The sequence below is a fragment of the Gadus macrocephalus genome, chromosome 8 (assembly GCF_031168955.1).
Source record: "Gadus macrocephalus chromosome 8, ASM3116895v1".
NCBI lineage: Eukaryota > Metazoa > Chordata > Actinopteri > Gadiformes > Gadidae > Gadus > Gadus macrocephalus.
Window position 1 is genome coordinate 13,943,567 of NC_082389.1, and position 19,341 is coordinate 13,962,907.

At 43.7% G+C, this 19,341-nt stretch overlaps 2 protein-coding genes across 2 annotated transcripts in view; one reads left to right on the forward strand and one right to left on the reverse strand.

Annotated features, from left to right (window-relative positions):
• The first annotated feature begins 1,979 nt into the window (after nt 1-1,979).
• On the forward strand, nt 1,980-14,301 carry tmie (transmembrane inner ear). Its single transcript, XM_060059286.1, has 4 exons — nt 1,980-2,120; nt 7,883-8,000; nt 8,987-9,136; nt 13,407-14,301. The coding sequence occupies exons 1-4, from the start codon at nt 2,010-2,012 to the stop codon at nt 13,718-13,720; spliced, it is 693 nt and encodes a 230-aa protein (XP_059915269.1). The 5' UTR covers nt 1,980-2,009; the 3' UTR covers nt 13,721-14,301.
• pth1r (parathyroid hormone 1 receptor) overlaps nt 13,933-19,341 on the reverse strand; it is a 40,020-nt gene continuing 34,611 nt past the window's right edge. Inside the window, exons 9-13 of the mRNA XM_060059285.1 lie at nt 18,980-19,046; nt 18,684-18,778; nt 18,159-18,300; nt 17,673-17,714; nt 13,933-17,563 (exon numbers count right to left, since the gene is read on the reverse strand). Of these exons, the coding sequence (XP_059915268.1) occupies nt 17,195-17,563; nt 17,673-17,714; nt 18,159-18,300; nt 18,684-18,778; nt 18,980-19,046 (715 nt within the window). The 3' untranslated portion in view covers nt 13,933-17,194. The remainder of the gene's footprint in view (nt 17,564-17,672; nt 17,715-18,158; nt 18,301-18,683; nt 18,779-18,979; nt 19,047-19,341) is intronic.

Genomic DNA, 19,341 nt, shown 5'->3' on the forward strand with positions numbered 1-19,341 from the left:
ACCGCGGTGACCATAAGGAAATCCGAAAATTAGGAAGGTAAACAACAAGACGACGCTTCTGTCAATGCGTGACCAGATGGGAATTTTGGCCTTTTTTTAGTGAGCCGGATCATTTGGATCAGCTCAACAACAAGAGCCTGCTCTTTTGGCTCCCAAACGGCTCTTCATATTACTACTTATACCTTTTATAATTCAGCCAAATGTGCCCGTTCTGACTTATGATTAGTAAGTGTAGGCCAATAATCACCTAAATTATTCAAAAGTAAAAATTATATTTTCTAATATCAATAAATTGCTGTAGCCGATTGTTTTCATTGCATTTACAAAAAAACTAAAAAAGTCAAAATGAGAATTCCCAAACCGGCAAGTGTCAGCAACATCTTTGTCATTAAATGTTGTCAAGGTAATATGCGCTCTGTGAAGTGCTGTCCCAATCCCATCTGGTCTATCTGAGCCCATGTGGCCTCGCACACTCACTTAGCATCTGAGGTCCGTGAGTCCTTAGTCCTAAATCCTCAGACCTCACTTTGGGTTTGGGCCTATGATAATCAGGCCTCATCCTCAATGGTTGATAGCCTTCAAATCTAATCAAAAGGCAGTACCAAACGTAAAATTCTCTAGTATCTGTTGGCTAGCCTATTCGTCAGATGTCTTGCTAGTGCTTTTAAGAAGTCTGTGCTTCATGCATATCAAAAAGAAGGCTCACATTCAAAGGAACCAAAGGGAGAAGAAACACGCCTTTGCTGAGCTCCTGTCTACAATTGGGATTAAGGGATGGGGTTTGACTTGACTTTGTCCCTGAGTGTGTGTTTCTGTCAAAGCCGGTTGACTTCAGAAGAAGCCCAGAGGAAGAGAATTTAAAACGCATATTCTTTGCTATTGAGAGAGAGTCCTCATTTTGACGCCAAACATTATGGTCACACGTTTCACCTGACATTTGCCACATTTCAATGCATGTTTTCATGTAACCTTAGTAACATTGTGCAAAATACAGCATTGTCAGCCATCGATTATTTTTGTGCGGATGGATATTGATCCTAGATCCTAGACAGATCCTATCATCTGTTTCCTAACCAAAGAAGCATTAACATGTATAATCGCATTGCATTATATTCTGCAGCCAGCAACTAATCAATATTTTTCACTGTACAAAAATCCCCTGGTTCCCGTTTTTTGTTACTACTACTACTACAGACTAGATTGTAGTAGAGACTTTATTCCTGCTGTATCTCGTTGAAATACTAAAACCTCAGCATAGTCAAGCAAGGCCAGCATTTTCCAAAAGTCTGCGAATCCAACGTGTGCAACGATAAAGATTGCTCTCAAGACTCTATGTCCTTATTGTTATTATGATCAAATATTTACAATATTACAAGCCAAGGCTGTAACCAAAAGTGTTTCTTCCTCCACTTATGTATAATATTTGAATACCAGGTCACATCATTGCCAAACAGATGTCATTTCGAAGCTTTGAAGCCACACCTATTGAGAAGCTGACCCTTAAGTGACCACACTGCCCATCCCCCCAATGAACGCCGCCTGTTCCTAGCAGGAAGGCTCATCGGTAAACCACACCAGGACTCCTAACTAATTAATGTCCCCTGCGAGCGTGCGAGCGAGCTAGCTGGGCTGTGGTATAGTGAAGCCTTTCTCTCAGCTGCCCTCGACCAGAAAGAGCTCCTGTTTGGCTGCTTGCGTGGCTCCCACACACCACCATGTCCTCCTCGCTGGCTGACCGGAGGGAGGGCAGAGCGAGGCACCGGAGCCAGAGCGGTGGAGCGGCGGGGCGCGGAACGGGGCTCAGTGATAGGGAGCAGTCAGCGCAGCCGTAATAACCCTCAATCACCCGCGGAGGCCATTGTGGTGCTGTCTGGCAGGACGCGGCGTCATCGGCCCAGCAGAGAGAGAGAAGGGGGGGGGGGGCGGGGGGGCAGGGTCCTGGTGGCAGGATAATAAGTGTGAGTGTGGGGGCGGGGGAAGGGGGTTGACGAAAGGAACAAGGGAGAAGGATGGCGGGGCATCGGCCTGGGCGTCTCCGCCAGCTGGTGCTGCTGGGCTGGGGGGCGCTGCTGCTGGCTCACTGCTGGTCCTCCGTGCTGTCCCAGATCCCCGATCCCGAGGTAAGAGCCGGGGCGCCGCTTCCCGGGGACAGGCAGGCGGAGGGGGAAGGACACCATTGATGTCCCGCATGGCGTGAGCAGGTGTAGCTTCATGCATGATGGATGTATTTCTGTGTGTTTATTGCTGAAGGAGCCCGGCGCGGCTTGACAAAGACCGAACACACTCGCAATGAAACCCGAGACGTTTGCGTGGGTCCACGGAAAAGGATCATAAATAAAGGGGGGCGGGTTCAGGACCAGGATCAAACTGATGTTTTGTTTGCGTCGGTTGTTTAACCTGAGAGCGTTCAAAGCAGTCGGTTGAGCTGTGAGTGTGTGTGTGTGTGTGTGTGTGTGTGTGTGTGTGTGTGTGTGTGTGTGTGTGTGTGTGTGTGTGTGTGTGTGTGTGTGTGTGTGTGTGTGTGTGTGTGTGTGTGTGTGAGGTAACCATCATGATGGTGACACAAGCTAAGTACGGGGAAGGACAGGTAACATATTACATGACAACTAGTGGGACCTGACCCGACTAAACACGACAACACCTGCGCTGAACAAAGCCGTTCCATAGACTCTGTATCCATGTCTGCCTTTGATGGATTCATTTTTAGATGGCTGAGACAATATAGGGGACATTATATAAAGATTGTGCTTTTTTAAACCTCAACTGAACAATGGTTGTTTAATTGTGATGTATCAGATTCATTTGTATGTCACAAAATGCATATGCATAGTGTAATGATAGCATAACTGACGCTATGGTGCTTTCAAATCAAAAATACTAATACTTATTGTACGTAAATGGGAATTTACATACAGCCAAAGAAACTACTTTGGCTGTAGCCTGTAGCGGTCCCACGCACTAAATCACAAAATTTGCAAGCTGAACAATGCAGAAAGAAACACAGATGTATACAAAGACATGTCCTTATGTGATGTTCTTATGGTTATATACATTTGGGTAGCTTAACTTCCATAGCACATAAATATGTTCTTCAAATGGTGTACCAACTGCATTTAACTAGCGCTTTTCTCACCAGTGGCCGCTCATAGCGCTTTACACATTCAAACACACATTCCTTACCGATGGCGTTGCCAACCACAGAAGGCAACAGGGAGCAGTCAGGGTTAGGCGTCTTGCTTAGGGACATTTTGACATCTAGCTAGGAGGAGCAGGGATCTAACTAGCAATCCTACTATAATCCCCCTATTCATTTGGTTCATGTGACGTCACTGTAGCTTTGCGCCGCCATCTTGACGAACAATCCCACCCACTGACCCACTGATTTCAGTGGTAACTCGGCACCAACAACAACACCTACGACCACAATCAAACAATGAGGATGCATTATTTTATTCTCTTTAGTGCAGGTAATGAAAGTATCTGAAAGATGGCATATCCATGTAGCTTACTAATGAATAAAATGCATACAAAAAACGTTGACATGTGACCCACTATGTTCTGCTCCATATACCCAATGTTGACATGGACCCAGCCAAAGAGTATTGGTATTAATACCTCATTCATTGTCCAAAATAATCCATAATAATTCAAATCGGGTTTTGTTGTGGGTACAAAATGGATCTTGAAGAAAACTCGTCCTAAGCGTCCCCGGCGAAATTATCGTCTGTGATTTGATGACCGATTTCAACGATCAATGATAGTAACCACCACAAACTGTTCACAAGAAGTCACAAATATATAGTACTTAACTTTGCCATTATCAGATAAAGATTATTGGTGGCCAAGTGCCTCACTTTAGCGTCCTTCACCCATCCAGCCACAGCATATTGGTAGGCATCAGTGCTCTTGAACGCTTTCAAGATATCTCCACCATATGGGGAGGGGTTGTGGACTAAATAAATATATATGTCATGAAGATTGATTTGAGGCAAGCATACTAATGGACAAATAAAAAACTAAGGATAACAAATAAGGATCGGAGCCTAAAATCGATAATATCTCTGTCTCTCTCTAACATTCAGATGAGCGGTGTGGGCGGCCATACTTGGCGAGATCGGTCGTGCAAATGGCGGCGTTACAGAAAACGTGACGTAGATGAACCGTATGAATAGTATTAGCATTAGCTAAACATTATACAATTTACTACTTTATTTGTTTACTTATTTTTCTTTGCACACCTGTAGCCAACTATGTGCACTATTGATGGGTCGTTCGCGAACGAGTCGGCTCAAAGAGCCGGCTATTTTAAGTGAACGATGGGAGTCGGCTCCCGAACGTGAGCCGGTGTCTTTTTCTTTCTCCCGCGCTACGGGTGCTACATGCATTCGTTCTACACGTTCTATGCGTGTCACGGCGCATGCAAGGCAGCCAGCAACCGATCATGAGAACAAGCAGCGAGGGGCGGGGGATTTCGATGCGCGACACACGTTGCTTGTGACTGACAGGCAGGGCCGGCGCATGCGTTTGGGGTGCCCTCTGGTGGCGTCCGTAATTAGTCAATTAAAATATACGAAACAAACGGAGAAGGCAGGGGGCGCGGGAGCAACTGCGCACTGTCACCGTAGTACGCAGGACAGTGCAACAAGCCCTGATTGCAAGTGATTTCCAGGACAAGGAATTCAGAAGTTTCACATAGGCTCCAGGGACACAGGAAGTGGGGGTGCTTAGGGTGCTGCAGCACCCACCTGGCGGTCCCTGGCTGTAACTGCAAGTGAGCACGTTTTCTGAACAAATCAATACTTTTTTTTTTTGAGTAGAATTTTATCATACAACATGATTTTTCATGAAATTATTGACACCCACCATTTTTGTTATATTTATCATATTAGCATTTCATTTTATTTAGGAAAATTCGAAAAATTCGAAAAGTCAAGCTTGTTACAAGTGCAATGTGTCACAGGAAATAAGTATTTTCAGATTTATTTGGCCCCAAGAAGGCAAAACTTCGCGATCAAAACACCAGCCGGACATCCAATTCCCTGCATTCCGTATGTGATCTGTCCATAGCTGAATATGGTACTATGCTGATTTTACATAAGCATGTTGGTGTTCAACATCTGTTGTAGTGCAAAACATTCTAAAACTGGTGTAAAATGTTGCTGGCCATATTAATAGACACGTTGAATGTTATCGTTTTGATTCTGGAATCCCGCACGTAGGTAAACTGGTTGGCAAAAAAAGAGCAAAGACGGACGGTTCACTTGACGGAGAAATCGTCACTTTCCTCACATCAGACAACTCGTAACTCTGGATGAAAATTAAGGCTTTCTTTTACTGTCACTTTCCTTTGTAAACCTTTAGAAAAAACCTCCTGAATCCTTGTTATAACGCCGTGTATAATCCCGGCCCGCAACAGCCTGTCGGCATGTTGTTAGTGTGTGAAATTCAGCACAGTATCAGCCGAGTTGACTCTAATTTCCCCATTGTTTACTTGCTAACGTTTGTGAATAACAGCGGCTAGTTGGCAGAGTTAGTCTTTTTACACACCAAGAGTGTTTATCAGAGCGGAGCCCTGAATGTGACGTCACCCGTCTTCTCGTCTCTGTAAACATTGGATGTTGCGCAGCATTTATTTTGACGTCATTAGATAGACTCTCTCTCAGCACCCCCCACTCGGACTGACTTCCCGCGTCCCTGATAGGCTCTCAATCCTATGTATGTTCCTCCAAGCAGGAAAACACTCTCTCAAAAAATGATTCCAAGACTGCATGACCTTCTGAGTTACGGCATGGCACCATTATAAAAGGTATACGTAAGCGGTAATATGAAGAGCCGTTTGGGAGCCGAAAGAGCCTCTTGTTGGTGAGCCGTTCCAAGAGATCCGGCTCACCAAAAAGAGCCGAAATTCCCATCACTAATGTGCACCACGCTTGCGTGGGCTGAAGCGTGTGCAAGTGCTACCATGTGACCTCCTTTGATTCGATGCGACATATGCGTGGGGGCCGTCCCCCTGAGGTAACCCCAAACACAGCTCTGCCTAGGTACGCATCGGACCCTGACAGCGCATTGGGTGGTGTGCTTACGGCATTATATATATATATAGATATATAGATATATAGATATATATTATTTTGAAATTGGTGTCAAATTTCATATTTGGCAATTTTTTTTCATTTTCAGAACACAAATAGTTCGCCACCCCCGTTCGTTGGAGGGCATGAAAAGACAACGGAGGTCTTTTATGTTATCAAGTTAGATGTCGATCCAATTTCAAAAATAGCCTCTCGTTAATTATTTTGCAATGCAGTCATGGGAAATCAAATGCCTACTTCCGCAAGAAAAACCTTTAAAGCAGTGTAAATCTGTATTTTAAATTGAAACATCATAAACTAGCTAAGTTTGCGAAAGAATGAATGAATTCAATCATTATGAAACGATTGAATTGACACAAGGAGGACAGAAGAAACTAATAAGATTAGCATGGTATACAATAGCATGGTGTGGAGAAAAAGTATAATTTATTCCCAGTTAGAGGAATAAAGTGTGCATCTTGACTGCTAAGCATGTGGAGGTGGTTTGCATGATGTGTTTAGTGGCACTACTTCCTTTACGCATAGATTTTGCTGACCTGTTTAGTGGTTTCACTCAAAACAGGACTTCTATATTATTGTGACCCACTAAATGAGCATCACGCAGTCAAGTGTTTTATGAAGGTGAGTGAATATTGGGGATCACTGAAGTGTGTTTTCTCCCATCAAGCTCAAATGAAAAGTTCCCGCCTTTTTGCACTGTGTGAAACATAAAACGGCTTGTACTTCACAACGTCACATAGCAAACACCGCCCACATTTTGGAAGCGTAGGAGCATGTTTTTTTGGTTGCTGTTTTCAACGTGAAGTGATTGGTCATTATAGGGAGTTGATGTGCTTGAAACTCCCACAACATTTCTCATGTTAGACGTTGCAAAAAAGGATCATTAGCCAAGGTTATTTTAGGGTTTTACACAAGTACTACCACAAGTCCCATGAGCCCTCTCAACATGGCAGGGTTATGAATGCCGAAGAACTACAAGCTCTATTGAGTATACTTAACATCATTTTGTACAGAGCTGTGTGATTTTCTAGTAGGCTCTATCATTATTAATCTGTCAGCAAAGAAAATCAAACTAGCTCTCTTAGAAGCATAGTTCAATACTGATGGATGGATTTGTCCAGTGCATTGTACCGAAACCAAATTGATGTTGCGTTCAAGTACATACATTCAGCTTTCATACTGTAGAGTAATATACATCAAACATTCTATATTCATATCCTTTCATAGTTGTTCTTGCTTTTACTTCATATTTTTAGATTTCAGCTATAATGAATTAAATCTCAATTTTTTGTCAATGTGTGTGCGTGTGTGTGTGTGTGTGTGTGTGTGTGTGTGTGTGTGTGTGTGTGTGTGTGTGTGTGTGTGTGTGTGTGTGTGTGTGTGTGTGTGTGTGCGTATGTGTGTGTGCCTGAACGGTTCTCTGGGTATGTGTGTGTGTTGTAGACTAAGCCTATGGTGATAGATATCAAGATATAGAGATTTGGGCGACAGGAGAAAGACAATAATGAGTGATTTATTGAGAGAGCTGCGTTAAAATGCCTTTATTCAGTGTTCTGAAGGTCTCTTTTACAGCCTCAGGTCACGGGCTGGTTCTCAGACCCACTCTATCTCATGAAAGGCACCGCCACCTTTTGAACCGGTGCTCAGCATATTCAGTCAACTGCCTTCGAGGAATATCTTAAATGCTCCCATTCGTAAAGACACGTGGGGCGTGACCCGATCTGCAATGTTCCTTATCAAGAGAACTACACGCATAAATGGACCTCTTCCTGCCCCTTTCACCCCCCCAGCTCCTACCCACAGACCCCCCGAAGAAGCCCGACCCGGTCAACTCGGAGACGGTGGTCTTCTGGGGGCTGAGACTGTGGCAGGTCATCGGCATCTTCTCGATGTTCGGCTTGACGGTTGGTAAGTAGAAGCACCGTTTCCTGAAGGTCACGTTGACAATTAACCTGAAAATGACACTGATGCATTGCAGTTTCGTAATGAACGGGTGTGCCTTACGTATTTTGCCAACCCGTGTATTAGTCGGGGGGAGGCCGGTCGAGGTTGGTTCCACTCTGGCTTGAAAGGTTTAGGGGTCAAACCCCGACGTCTGCAGTCTAACGTTCACGTGCGTCCATTCCCAAAATGCCTCACCCCTCATGAGTTGCATCGATGGTATCCCCTGAATGACTAAGTAGGTCAGTAGTTTGGTCAGTTCACTCACCACAAGGAGGTTATGGGTTCAAATCCACCCGGGCCTGAGTGCATCAGGCGGGTTCTTCTACCGAGTATATAGACCCCAGGGTCTTGCTCTGGGGGCCCGGGTTCCCTCAAAAGACACGCACATTATGGTACAAAGCAGTGCAGTTCTAACTTTATAGATATATATATAGTGATCAAACAATGACCAGCAAGTCAAGTCGTAACATTGTAATATATGTTATTGTTTCACAAGGGCAACACTAATTTATGGAGCCAGTGATTCAGATATGAATCACTACTGTATCATAAGTGCATCCAAAACATCAGGGTAAAATAGATAACAATAAATGAATGCCATAGCTTCTGCATCTTAATTGTTTTGGGTTTAAGGAGAAAAATGTGTGAAGAATAAACACAGTCTATGTTTGTGATTGTACTATAAATAGATTTTGTATTGATGTTTATTTATGTGGTTAAAATAAAATAAAAAAACCTTTTTTGCAACGATTAGCAAACAACATAACGTGTTTAAGTCTGTTTTAAATGACATGAGTGCTATCTCCAAAATCCAATTATTGGACAATCTTTTGTGTCTATTGATGTTCCTACAGCGTGACCGCAGGAACGTGAGGATCCATGTATTCAGAGACATAATGGATTCTGACCCCTTTCTCCTGCTGTCTATATTCTGCTCCCTTCTACCTCAGTTATCACGTTATGCTGCATCTTCAAATGCCGAATCCCCAGGACCAAGAAGGAGATCGAGGCACGCAACGCCCAGAGACTGGCTGCTAAGTCCTACGCCGACACACTGGAGACTGTCCCCCCACTCAACGAGCTGACCGAGATCCCAGGGTGTAAGTGCTTCTAGATTCTCCTACACATGTTTCATCGAATATTGCAATTGGTGACCCTGTTGCTTCGCGGGCGGCTGTCTACCTATAGCAGAACGTGTTCATCACTCCCTTCTCTCTCGCTTTAGTTTTCCTGTTTTACTACTTTACTACTTATTTTTCTGTTTAACACTCTTTTCTTCTCCTCTTCCCTCCTTCCTTCATCTCTTCCTTGTCTATTGCCTGTTATGTCCTTCCCTTCTCTATTTGTCTTCCTTCTCCTCCTGCTTCCTTCCCCACCTCTTCCTCTCCTCTTTGATACTCTCTGCTTCTCTTTCCTTCTTTCAACCTTTTCTCTCCTCCTCTCCCTTTCCCTCTCCTCTCCTCTTCCTATCTCTATTCTCTTTTTCCGTCCTTCCTCTCCTCTCCCCGGCCACTCTTCTATTCTCTCCTCCTCCTCTCCTCTCTTCCCGTCCTCTAGCGGAGTCTTTGGCCAGCGTGCAGACGGTCTCTGAGCAGGTCCAGCTTCAGAGCACTGAAAGCAGCGAGCTTCCAGTAGTCAGAGAGGAGGAGGAGAGCAACACTCCGCTCAATTTGCCCGAGACAGCCTGATCTCCCTTCTACCCCCTCATCCTTCCTCCTCCCTTATACTCCTCCTCCTCCTCCCCTTTCCTATTCCTCCATCCCCCTCCTCCTCCTTCTCATTCCTCCTCCCTTCTCCTCTTCCTTTCTCCTCTCTTCACCTCATTTCTTCTCCTCCTCATCGGCCCTTCTCGGTCCTCCTCCCTTCTCATCCTCCTTCATTCTCCTCCCCCCTCCTACTTCTCCTCATCCTCTTCTTCCCTCTTCCTCCCTTCTCCTTTTCCTCCCTTCTCCTCCACCTCCTTATTATTCCTCCCCCCTCCTCATCCTCCTCCCTCCTCTGTCTCCTCCTGCTCGTCCCTTCTACTATTTCCTCCCTTTTCCTCCTCCTCCTTACTATTCCTCCTCATCCTCCTCCCTCCTCCGCCTCCTCCTCTTCCTCCCTTCTCTTCCCCCTTCTCGCTTCTCCTCCTCTACCTCAACCTCTCCCTTCTGGCGTTGATTTAGACTGTAGGCCCCCATGCCGCCTTTGGATTGAAGAACGCATTGAAAACAAAGTGTGTATGTTGGGTGTCTTCTTTGTGCCTCTTTTGTGTTAGTAATGCAACCCCTGGGGTGCTCCCTCTACCTGGAGAAGGGAACAGAGAGACATGCACGCCCCTCGGTCAGACAGTTGTCAGGCTCATGATATTTATGCACCACTTAGTGCTTTATATAGAAACTTTGCGAAAATTCATTTTCTCTTTTGCCCGGAAATATGTATGTGCAGCTGTGCCTATTTCTCGCATGCCATTATGTTAGGAGATGGTCCTTTTTTTATTGTAATCCTCTTAGCACCGGTTCGTGTGTATAGAGGCTGCTGTGAGAGATCATGCACATTGTGGTTTTAGTAGAGTCAAAATTAATCGTTGCGGAACTTGGTGTCCTGAATGTAGATTATTTAGACTTAGATATGTTACGTGTTGTGTATGATGTCTTATTTCACTTCTGTTTTCTGTGTGATTGTCTGCCTGTCAGTTTCTCTGTCTACTTCTCTATTTGTGGTCTTTGCTTCTTCACGTTAAATAAAGATTAATTGTAGTATAACTTATTAGTTATACTTATTACTTTCATCTGGCCAACACCAACTTTACAGCAAACATATTTAGGTCAAATCATCTTCCTTCTCTTTGTTATACATTTGGATCCTTTTTGGAGGTTTTCAAAGGTCAAATATTATGACAGATCTGGGCTGACAGCTTTGGTCTGTCGTTGACAGATTATGACGCACAAAGACACAGAAAGCCTTCTTCATAAAAGTATTTATTTGCCTAGTCATGACCACTGTGTTTCTCACACAGGAATGAAAAGTCAATAGTGAGTTGAAGTCGGTGAACCCTGAGTTATATTTAAATATGTGTGTACATACATAAAACCATGTAATCCCTTTCTATGATAATAATATCCCATAATAACAGAGAGTGCTAATGGAGCAGAGTGAGGCAGTGGGCCGTCGTTCACCTCCTACTTTATCGAGGGATAATCTGATGCCTTGAGCTAAATCCTTGTCCTCCGTTCCATAAATGTAATCACCCATGTGGAGGGGATAACATGTTTTTAATATGAACTGCTGCCATAACAGAGTGACAGGATGAACGGATACACAATCACTTCTCACTGGAACGGAACTCATAGCACTCCATTATTGCCTGCTAGGGAATATATACAAAAATGCACACGCAATTTGTATTAAGCAGGCCCCCAAATGATTGTTAACAGAAAGGAAATGACCATTTGTGTCAAACTGTGATGACCTACAACCTCGTCTGTGGCATGCCGAGGTTCAAATTAAAATAGTGAGAAAGTCATGAAGAGTTCATTTTAAATAATTAAACCATTCACCACTGGTGCTCTCATCATCACCACATACATTTCATCTCATGTTTTGAAACACAAATATCTGCCTTGCAGCATTTGCACCTGTTGATGAATAAATAAATTGATAGATACATATAACAAATCAAGCTAAATCCTATATGGAGTTTTTCAAAAACATCCAATCCAACAGGCAGCAATCCCTCCTTGGCCCTGACTGTGGCTCTGCAGTAACCCAACTGATGGTCACAAGGTGAAGGTGTACCAAGGTGCCAGCTCCTAGCCCTTCCATTCCCCTCAAAAGCAAGCAGTGAAAAGTCTTTGTTAAAGCCGACAGGTTATATCTTTCTATCACATCTCAACACCTGCACCTCACTACCTCCCCGACACACACATTCACATGCACGCACACACACGCACACACATCATAATTCACCAGAGAGAGATAAAGAGACGAAGGGAAGGAAAAAGGGGAAGGAATCCTATCTATGGGTGACAGCTAACGTAATAAGGTTGCTCGAGACTCTCACTGGCTCAAAATGGGCTTTAGCGTTCCTCTCTCCCTCACTATGATGGCAGGCAATAGCACGGGTGTCCACGCCAATGTCAAGAATAAGAGGTGTTATCAACAGCAAACGCAACAGTGCTAATATAATTGCTGGAAGGGGTTTCATGCTGTGTTTCGGGCCTTTCCCCCTCCGGCCTATACCTATAGTGTGAACACGATGATAGAGGATCTATGTGTGTATAATATATATTTAGATAAACAAACAGCATTATAATCTTTTTTGTCCCCTCGCTGTCAAATCTTCCATTGGCAGAGGGTGCACAACTTAATATTTCCATTTGATCCACAGCTTTAAAGCTAACCAATTACACAGAGAGTCAGGGCTGCTGAACTTGCTGTAAAATGGGGAATATATGAATGAATTGGTGTACAGGTTTTCATGGACATGCATAGCATTACAACAAGCAAGGCATTTATAGAAGACACTGTCATTTTTTTCACATGTATTTCCGTGGCTCCTGTTGACCGATACCGTAGGATATTTACACTGAGAATGTCGGAAAAACGTGACCACTGAGTCATATTTTCTTGAGCAAATGTCCGCGGTGTGTAAAGAGACACCAGTGTTTGTCTCCCCCTCACTCTCTATACCTTTCTTGCTCTTTTCAGTCTATGAATGTACAACATGAATGATATGCTGATTCCTTAATCCAAAGCAATGGCATATACTATGCTTTATGTATGCTTTATGCTTTTAAACAGACAACATATGCCATATTTATTTTAACCTGTTTAAGAAATACCTGGTAGTGTCTATAGAAATCGATAGACAAATCTTAGGACAAGTTATGCACTATTCTTGGTGCAATTATTGAAATTATGTAGTTTTGGAAGTGGAATATGGACATACCTTTTCGGTATGCCATAATACACACCCAAACTTGTCGGACTGCTTTCCTTCAGGCTAATACTGCATGACATGACTCCACATCCATATTTCAATGTAGTGCAGAGTGAAGCGGCCGCCTGGGATGCCTCTGAGTCTGCTGGACATACCGAGCAGCATGCCTCGTCATTAGGCGCTCATTACAATCCTATTAGAAGAACAAACAGACCATGATCATTAGGACCCATAGAGACCTCTCCGCCTCCGTTAGAACATGACCTACTTAAAGCTTCCTCTCCTAGATGCCTTCTCCCTTTTTCCCGCTAGCCTGGCTTGTTGTGGCAGATAGGATGAGGTGAATGTGGGGGCTGTTGTGGAACCAGGTGTGTGTTTGGTGTTTTTGTGAAGAGATTGAAGCGTTTTTTTCTTCTTCTTCAACCTTGTTCTTTTTCTTTCGGACGCAGCTGCGAAGGTGGTGGAGGAGGAGGTGGAGACGGTTGCCGGCAAGGTGGACGGCAAGGAAGGGAAGAAGGCCAAGAAAGGAAAGGAAGGGAAGGAAGGGAAGGAAGGGAAGGAGGAGAAGGAAGAGAAGGAGGATTCAGAGGAAGAAGGGAAGAAGAAGAAGAAGAAGAAGAAGAAGGCAGAGGACGAAGAGGACGGAGAGGAGGCTGAGAAGGGTGGATCCAAGAAAAGAGGGGACAAAGGAGAAAAGGGAGACAAGGAAGGAGGTAAAGGCGGAGCGAAGGGCGGGGCCAAGAAAGGAGGGGCTAAAAAGTGAACTGCAAACAGAATTTAAATGGAGAACAAAGACTCTTATTTTCTATGGACAGTCTCTAATTGTCTACGGACAAATGCTGGTGATGCTGCGAAAGAAAACACGAGTAAACAAACCTCATATTATCCAATGTTGGATAATATGAGTTTTTTTGGACTTTTGGATGCTTTTTATGTTTTGTACATGTTTTATAAGCAAACAAGAGAGCAATACAGTCAAATTTGTATATTTATTGTGTTATTTTCAATACACAAACAGCAAACACCATTTTGTTTGATTCCAAATGTACATGTACATTATTAACTTGCCTGAATAACAATCGACTATAAAACAAGCAATGGTCTCTTGCAAACATTCTCCACATATCAGAAGCAAAATCATATTTATGAACAATGAATGTATATATATATATATTTTAGTATGATATAAATAAAGAAAACCAACTTTTTATTCTATGAGAGGTATTTGAAACAATTGCTATAACCTTAGCTCTATGACAATTTGCCGTTATACACTTGAATCCAAAACACAATCAATTTACAAAGTACATCGAAAACAGAATACTGTATTGTAGTTCATTAAAGTGCTTCATTTAAAATGTTTCTTCCTTTCTAAAGAATAACAAGGGTTGAATGTACGGTTTACTGTCATTTTGTCTCGTTTTTATCCTTACATGAGATTTAAGATTAGTCTGGGGTGTGTAACCTTGCCAACTCTCACCATAGACGCATATGACCTGCCACGGCCTCAGCCCCCATAGACCGGGATAATAGTATCTACACATTAGCACTAGCAAGCAGCAATAGCTACAAATCTGGTTTCCTTTCTCCTCATACATCTTAATCACTTGCAAAGACCTCTAAGTTCACGTTAGAGACCTTAAAGGCGCTAAAAAGCTGAATAAGGAAGTTTCCTCATAATGGATTTTGCCATCTTAAGACTCATAGCTTATTGGATGTTCCCATGATAGGCAGTCACATCTTATTTCCCATCGCAGCGTATTGTGAGCCAAGCGCACATTGGGCTTAAGCCGACTTTACCGTGTGGACCAATAGCCAATGGGTGAGAACCAAAATAGAAACGGTAGCGGAGTCAGGGGGAGGCCAGCAGAAGGGTCATGGTGGACACAACAAACTGTCACCATGAAGGGCTGAACGGCTGGCTTCTTCTAACAGTGACACCCTCGGCTTCAGGCAAACAAAAGTGTGAATAAAAGTGAGAGGAACATCCTTTCGTTCCCCGTGTCATGCAAACAAGAAGCAGAAAGACCAAGATTATAGTTTGTGCCAAGCAACGGTTGTCCTCGTATAGCAGAACCAAATCAAAGTTACACTAACTTGTCAGTGATCAGGATGACATCAAAACCCATTAATAAAATGCTTTTGGGGGGTGGGGGGGAGGGGGGATAACCCATGGTTTTCTATTTCATATTAACACATTTTCTTCTCAAGTGACGATATTGTTACCTAACAACTTTTAAGACATAAAAAATCAGGGCACTGTAAATAACACTGAATAAAGGTAGTAACTTTCTTTGGTAAAAGTGATAATGCTCCTTAAACTGTAAACACATTTACAAAACACCCACACTCATTGTTACAAATCAAAAATACACAAAACATAACAATTTAAGACTGGGCCATCTAACAATTAATTGCAAGACAAAAACACAGATTAGGAGAAACAACATTATATGCATGGAAGGTGGAAGGAAAAATACAGTATTCAAATAGCAAGTGTGTCAAAGGCTACACATCTTTGTACTAATGTTTTGGAAAGCAGTGAGTTTTGGATTACAAAGGCATTTTATTGATTACCATCTGTACAGTACTGGCATGAATGTAATTCAGATAAGTAAGAGAGGAAAGAACTATTATTTTGCAGATATTCAGCTAAATGTTTTATTACCCCTTTCCTCTAAAAATATTCACACATTTTTGTATTGTGGATTATGTACAGTTTGGAACATTCCGGCAACACCAAAAACTTTTCTTCAACTTATGTACACTTATTTAGCTTGATAACAGATTTATAAAACACAACACTTTTAGCTCACAAACACTACGGCTTTTAGATCTTTGTAAACATTGTGACTTCTATTTAAATGTATACATTATATTTACAAAATACAAGCAGCATAACACTGTACTATATATATACTTCAGGCATGCTAGTTAATTTCTTGCTTTCCTTCCTAGCCACATAAGATATAGGTCTTGGAATTCCAAAGGTATTTGAGAGTTCTTTGGAATCCACATTTGATTAACATTCCATTGAGGAGGAGGAGAAAAATAAATCAATTTCCTCCGCTCTGAGTTATTTGGTTCCCTACGGAAATATTGAGAGAAATTGGCTCTCAGACGTACGTACATACAACCGTTCTGTTGCCCTGGCAGGGCACTGACCGTGACCGATATATTCCTAGGTTGGTGTTAAATACTGATATACTTACACCTTTGAAAATATACAACGACTAATTACTTAAATACTATGAAACCCCATATAAAAACATAATTTGCAGACTTGTTTTTTGTGGAAACGTTTTTTATTTAAGGCCTTAAATAAGACAATAATTAGCAAAGAAATGCTGACTAACACAAGACTTCTGTGCAAAAAAAAACTAACACAAAATGGATTCTAACAACCTGAGTACCTTCGTGTTTACATAGAAGCACATCCTGTGTTTAGGTCATTGCATGACGTTCCATTCCAAGGATCTTAAACTGAGTATAGACGTCGGTTAATGTAGTTCCTCTCCCTCATGATAACAAAACGGACAAAACGCCTTCGCCATCGGTCCTCAGACTCCAGATCAACTTTAATGTACAAATGGGATTTAAAAGCCTTTCTGCCAAGTAATTGTTGACTCACGTCTACTTGGTCGGCCAAAGTGAGGGGAATTAAATCCTTGTGTCAACCAAAAAGGATGAAAAGAAAAACAAACAAACTGTGAAGTCTGAACGGTGAAGCATTGGAAAAGGTAATAAGCGATCAGCGGCGCTTTTGTAGAGTCTTCACACGTTCGCCGTGGCAGGTGCGAGGAAGGTTTCCATGCCAATACAGACAGTGGGCTGTTGCTGTCCCCAGAATACAGTGATACCCACGTTTGTCTGGGGCTTGGTTAGTCATCCATAATGTCCTGGCTCTCTTTCACAGGACGCCATGACAAATAACGACAAATATGGAAAGCAAATGGAGTTGGCAGTGACCAGGTGGCAGTCCTCCTCTCCCCAAACCCCCGAGAACACAAGACCGGCCAATGTTTGTTCAGGTTGGATCGGCTTTTTTGTGAAGGTCTTTTTCTCACCAACCGGTGACTGGAAACTCAACCGGAGGAGAAGAAGGAGGAGGAGGAGGGGGAGGAGCAGGAGGAGGAGGAGCAGGAGGAGGAGGAGGAGGAGCAGGAGGAGGATGAGGAGGAGCAGGAGGAGGAGGAGGAGGAGCAGGAGGAGGAGGAGGAGGAGGAGGAGCAGGTGGTCACATGACCGTCTCCCTCTCCTCCTCCACCAGGGGAGCGGGCTTCTCCTCCTCCTCCTCACAGGGCCGCGCCTCGCTGCCGGCCTCCTCCTCCGGGACGTGGAGCTCCTGGCCCGAGGAGGGCAGGGAGTTCTCCGACACCGAGCCGTTCTTCACGTAGCCCGGCAGGGTCCGGTGGCCGTTGACGGGCCCGGGGCCCAGCCTGGTGGTGAGGTGCAGAGCCAGGGGCCCCCGGGCCGTGACGTTGGTGACACTGGTGTGCGACACCATGGGCCCGTAGCTGTACGTGTTGCTGCCGCTGCGGGCCTTCCTCTTGAAGTCCAGCGCCAGGGTGCGGCGGTTCCAGGCCTTCTTGATCTCGGCCTGCACCTATGAGGAGACACTCTGAGTCAGGACAAGGGGGCTTTGATGAAAGAGGCTGAGAGGAATCAGGTGAACAGAGACTTTAGAAAGCCATGAAAAGAGAGGAATTCCTTACCTCCCCGTTGCAGAAGCAATAGATGATTGCAACAAAGAATCCCTGAAAAAGGATAAAAAAGGCGACTACATTTTAGACCTTTGCACAGCAACACGTCAAATACGGGCCCTTCCGTTTTACAACTGCAATTTTAGTTTGAGTTGCTATTGCTATAAAGCAGGATCCACACCGGGGCTGTCCCGTCTTTTAACTGAAAGTTAATCGCTATTGTGTGCTGATGGACGGAATATACATTTTCTAAAGATACATTGTCTTTGGTACCAGTGGTATCCCTAGTGAAACACGGGCTGATCTAAAGTGTGCGGGTGCCCGTGGTTAACTACGGTCACCCCTGGTTACCAGTCAAACAAAATAGGTTCACGGTTTGCGGGCAAGCTTTTTGCAAGTCAGTCTAAATAGGCTGTGAATCACTGAACAAACACGACAGCCACAAGATGGGGACAACCAACAGCAACCACAGCCCATGAGCCAAGCTAGCTGCCTTGCCTGGAAGGAGTTGAACAGCAGCTCATAGTGCATCTGGATCTGCCAAGGAATCCCAGAGACGTCAGTGTACGGCATGGCCATGAACACAATGTAGTGCACACCGAACAACGGCATCAGAACCAAGGTGGACTTTAACAATTTCCTGTAAAAAGCAAAGAAAACAAACAAACAAGCAAACACGTTAATTTCACTATCTTCCCACTTCCCACCCAGTTATACATTCCCCTGCCAATGTGGTTAAACCATCGTCCCCAGAAACACTCCATGCCATAATCCATAAAGTTACATTCCGACATAATTGTTAAAATAATAACCACAACTTCTTGAGTTGTGTCCATGATTACAGACAATCTGTAATTTATTGCATGAGACCAAAAAGGTCAAATATATTCATATTTTATAATGCTTCCTGGGCTCTAGGTTTGTAACATGAAATTAAATGAATAATTCAACAGTGTGGGTCAGAATTGCGTCCCCGACGCACAGGAAGACTGGGTCGCTATTAACATAGCGGAAGGGACCTACCTGTACTGCTGGCGCGTGTCACATCTCCCTGCATTCGTCTCTCGCAGTTTAGTCGCCAAGACTCTGATTATGTTCAGGAATAAAACAAAATTGACCTGGAAGGGAGAAAGTATCCACATAATTATATGCATTACGGCACATTATCACCCGTAGATTACACACGGCATCATGTATCACAGGCTTAGAGCAAATTAGTCACATGTGCAGCCGGGGGCTACAGCAAACTCAGCAAGTGAGCGGGAGAGAGAGGGAGAGAGAGAGAGAGTGAGAGACTACAACACGAAGTGCATGCTTACCACGATGGCAGTTAGGATAGGAATCTGAAAGATCCCCGTCAGGTTGCCTGCACTTAGATCCCAGCACCTGCAAGAACAAACAACCCTGGTTATGTATGTGTGTGTGTGTGTGTGTGTGTGTGTGTGTGTGTGTGTGTGTGTGTGTGTGTGTGTGTGTGTGTGTGTGTGTGTGTGTGTGTGTGTGTGTGTGAGTGGCTGCGAAAATAGAATAAAGAAATCATCATTCTGTGTCACTTGGAATGCATGAGTGTTTCTCGAAATCAGATCTAAAATCTGGCCAGAATAAATATAATAAATAAAGAAGTTGGGTTGAGTTATGCTCCATAACGGATTCGCTTCTACCTTAATAGAGAAAGAATATA

Excerpts from the sequence above, each read along its gene's own strand:
- tmie (XM_060059286.1), top strand. The coding sequence starts at position 2,010 with ATGGCGGGGCATCGGCCTGGGCGTCTCCGCCAGCTGGTGCTGCTGGGC. Across the intron at positions 2,121-7,882 it reads CCCAGATCCCCGATCCCGAG|CTCCTACCCACAGACCCCCC; the intron begins GTAAGAGCCGGG and ends TCACCCCCCCAG. Across the intron at positions 8,001-8,986 it reads GATGTTCGGCTTGACGGTTG|TTATCACGTTATGCTGCATC; the intron begins GTAAGTAGAAGC and ends CTTCTACCTCAG.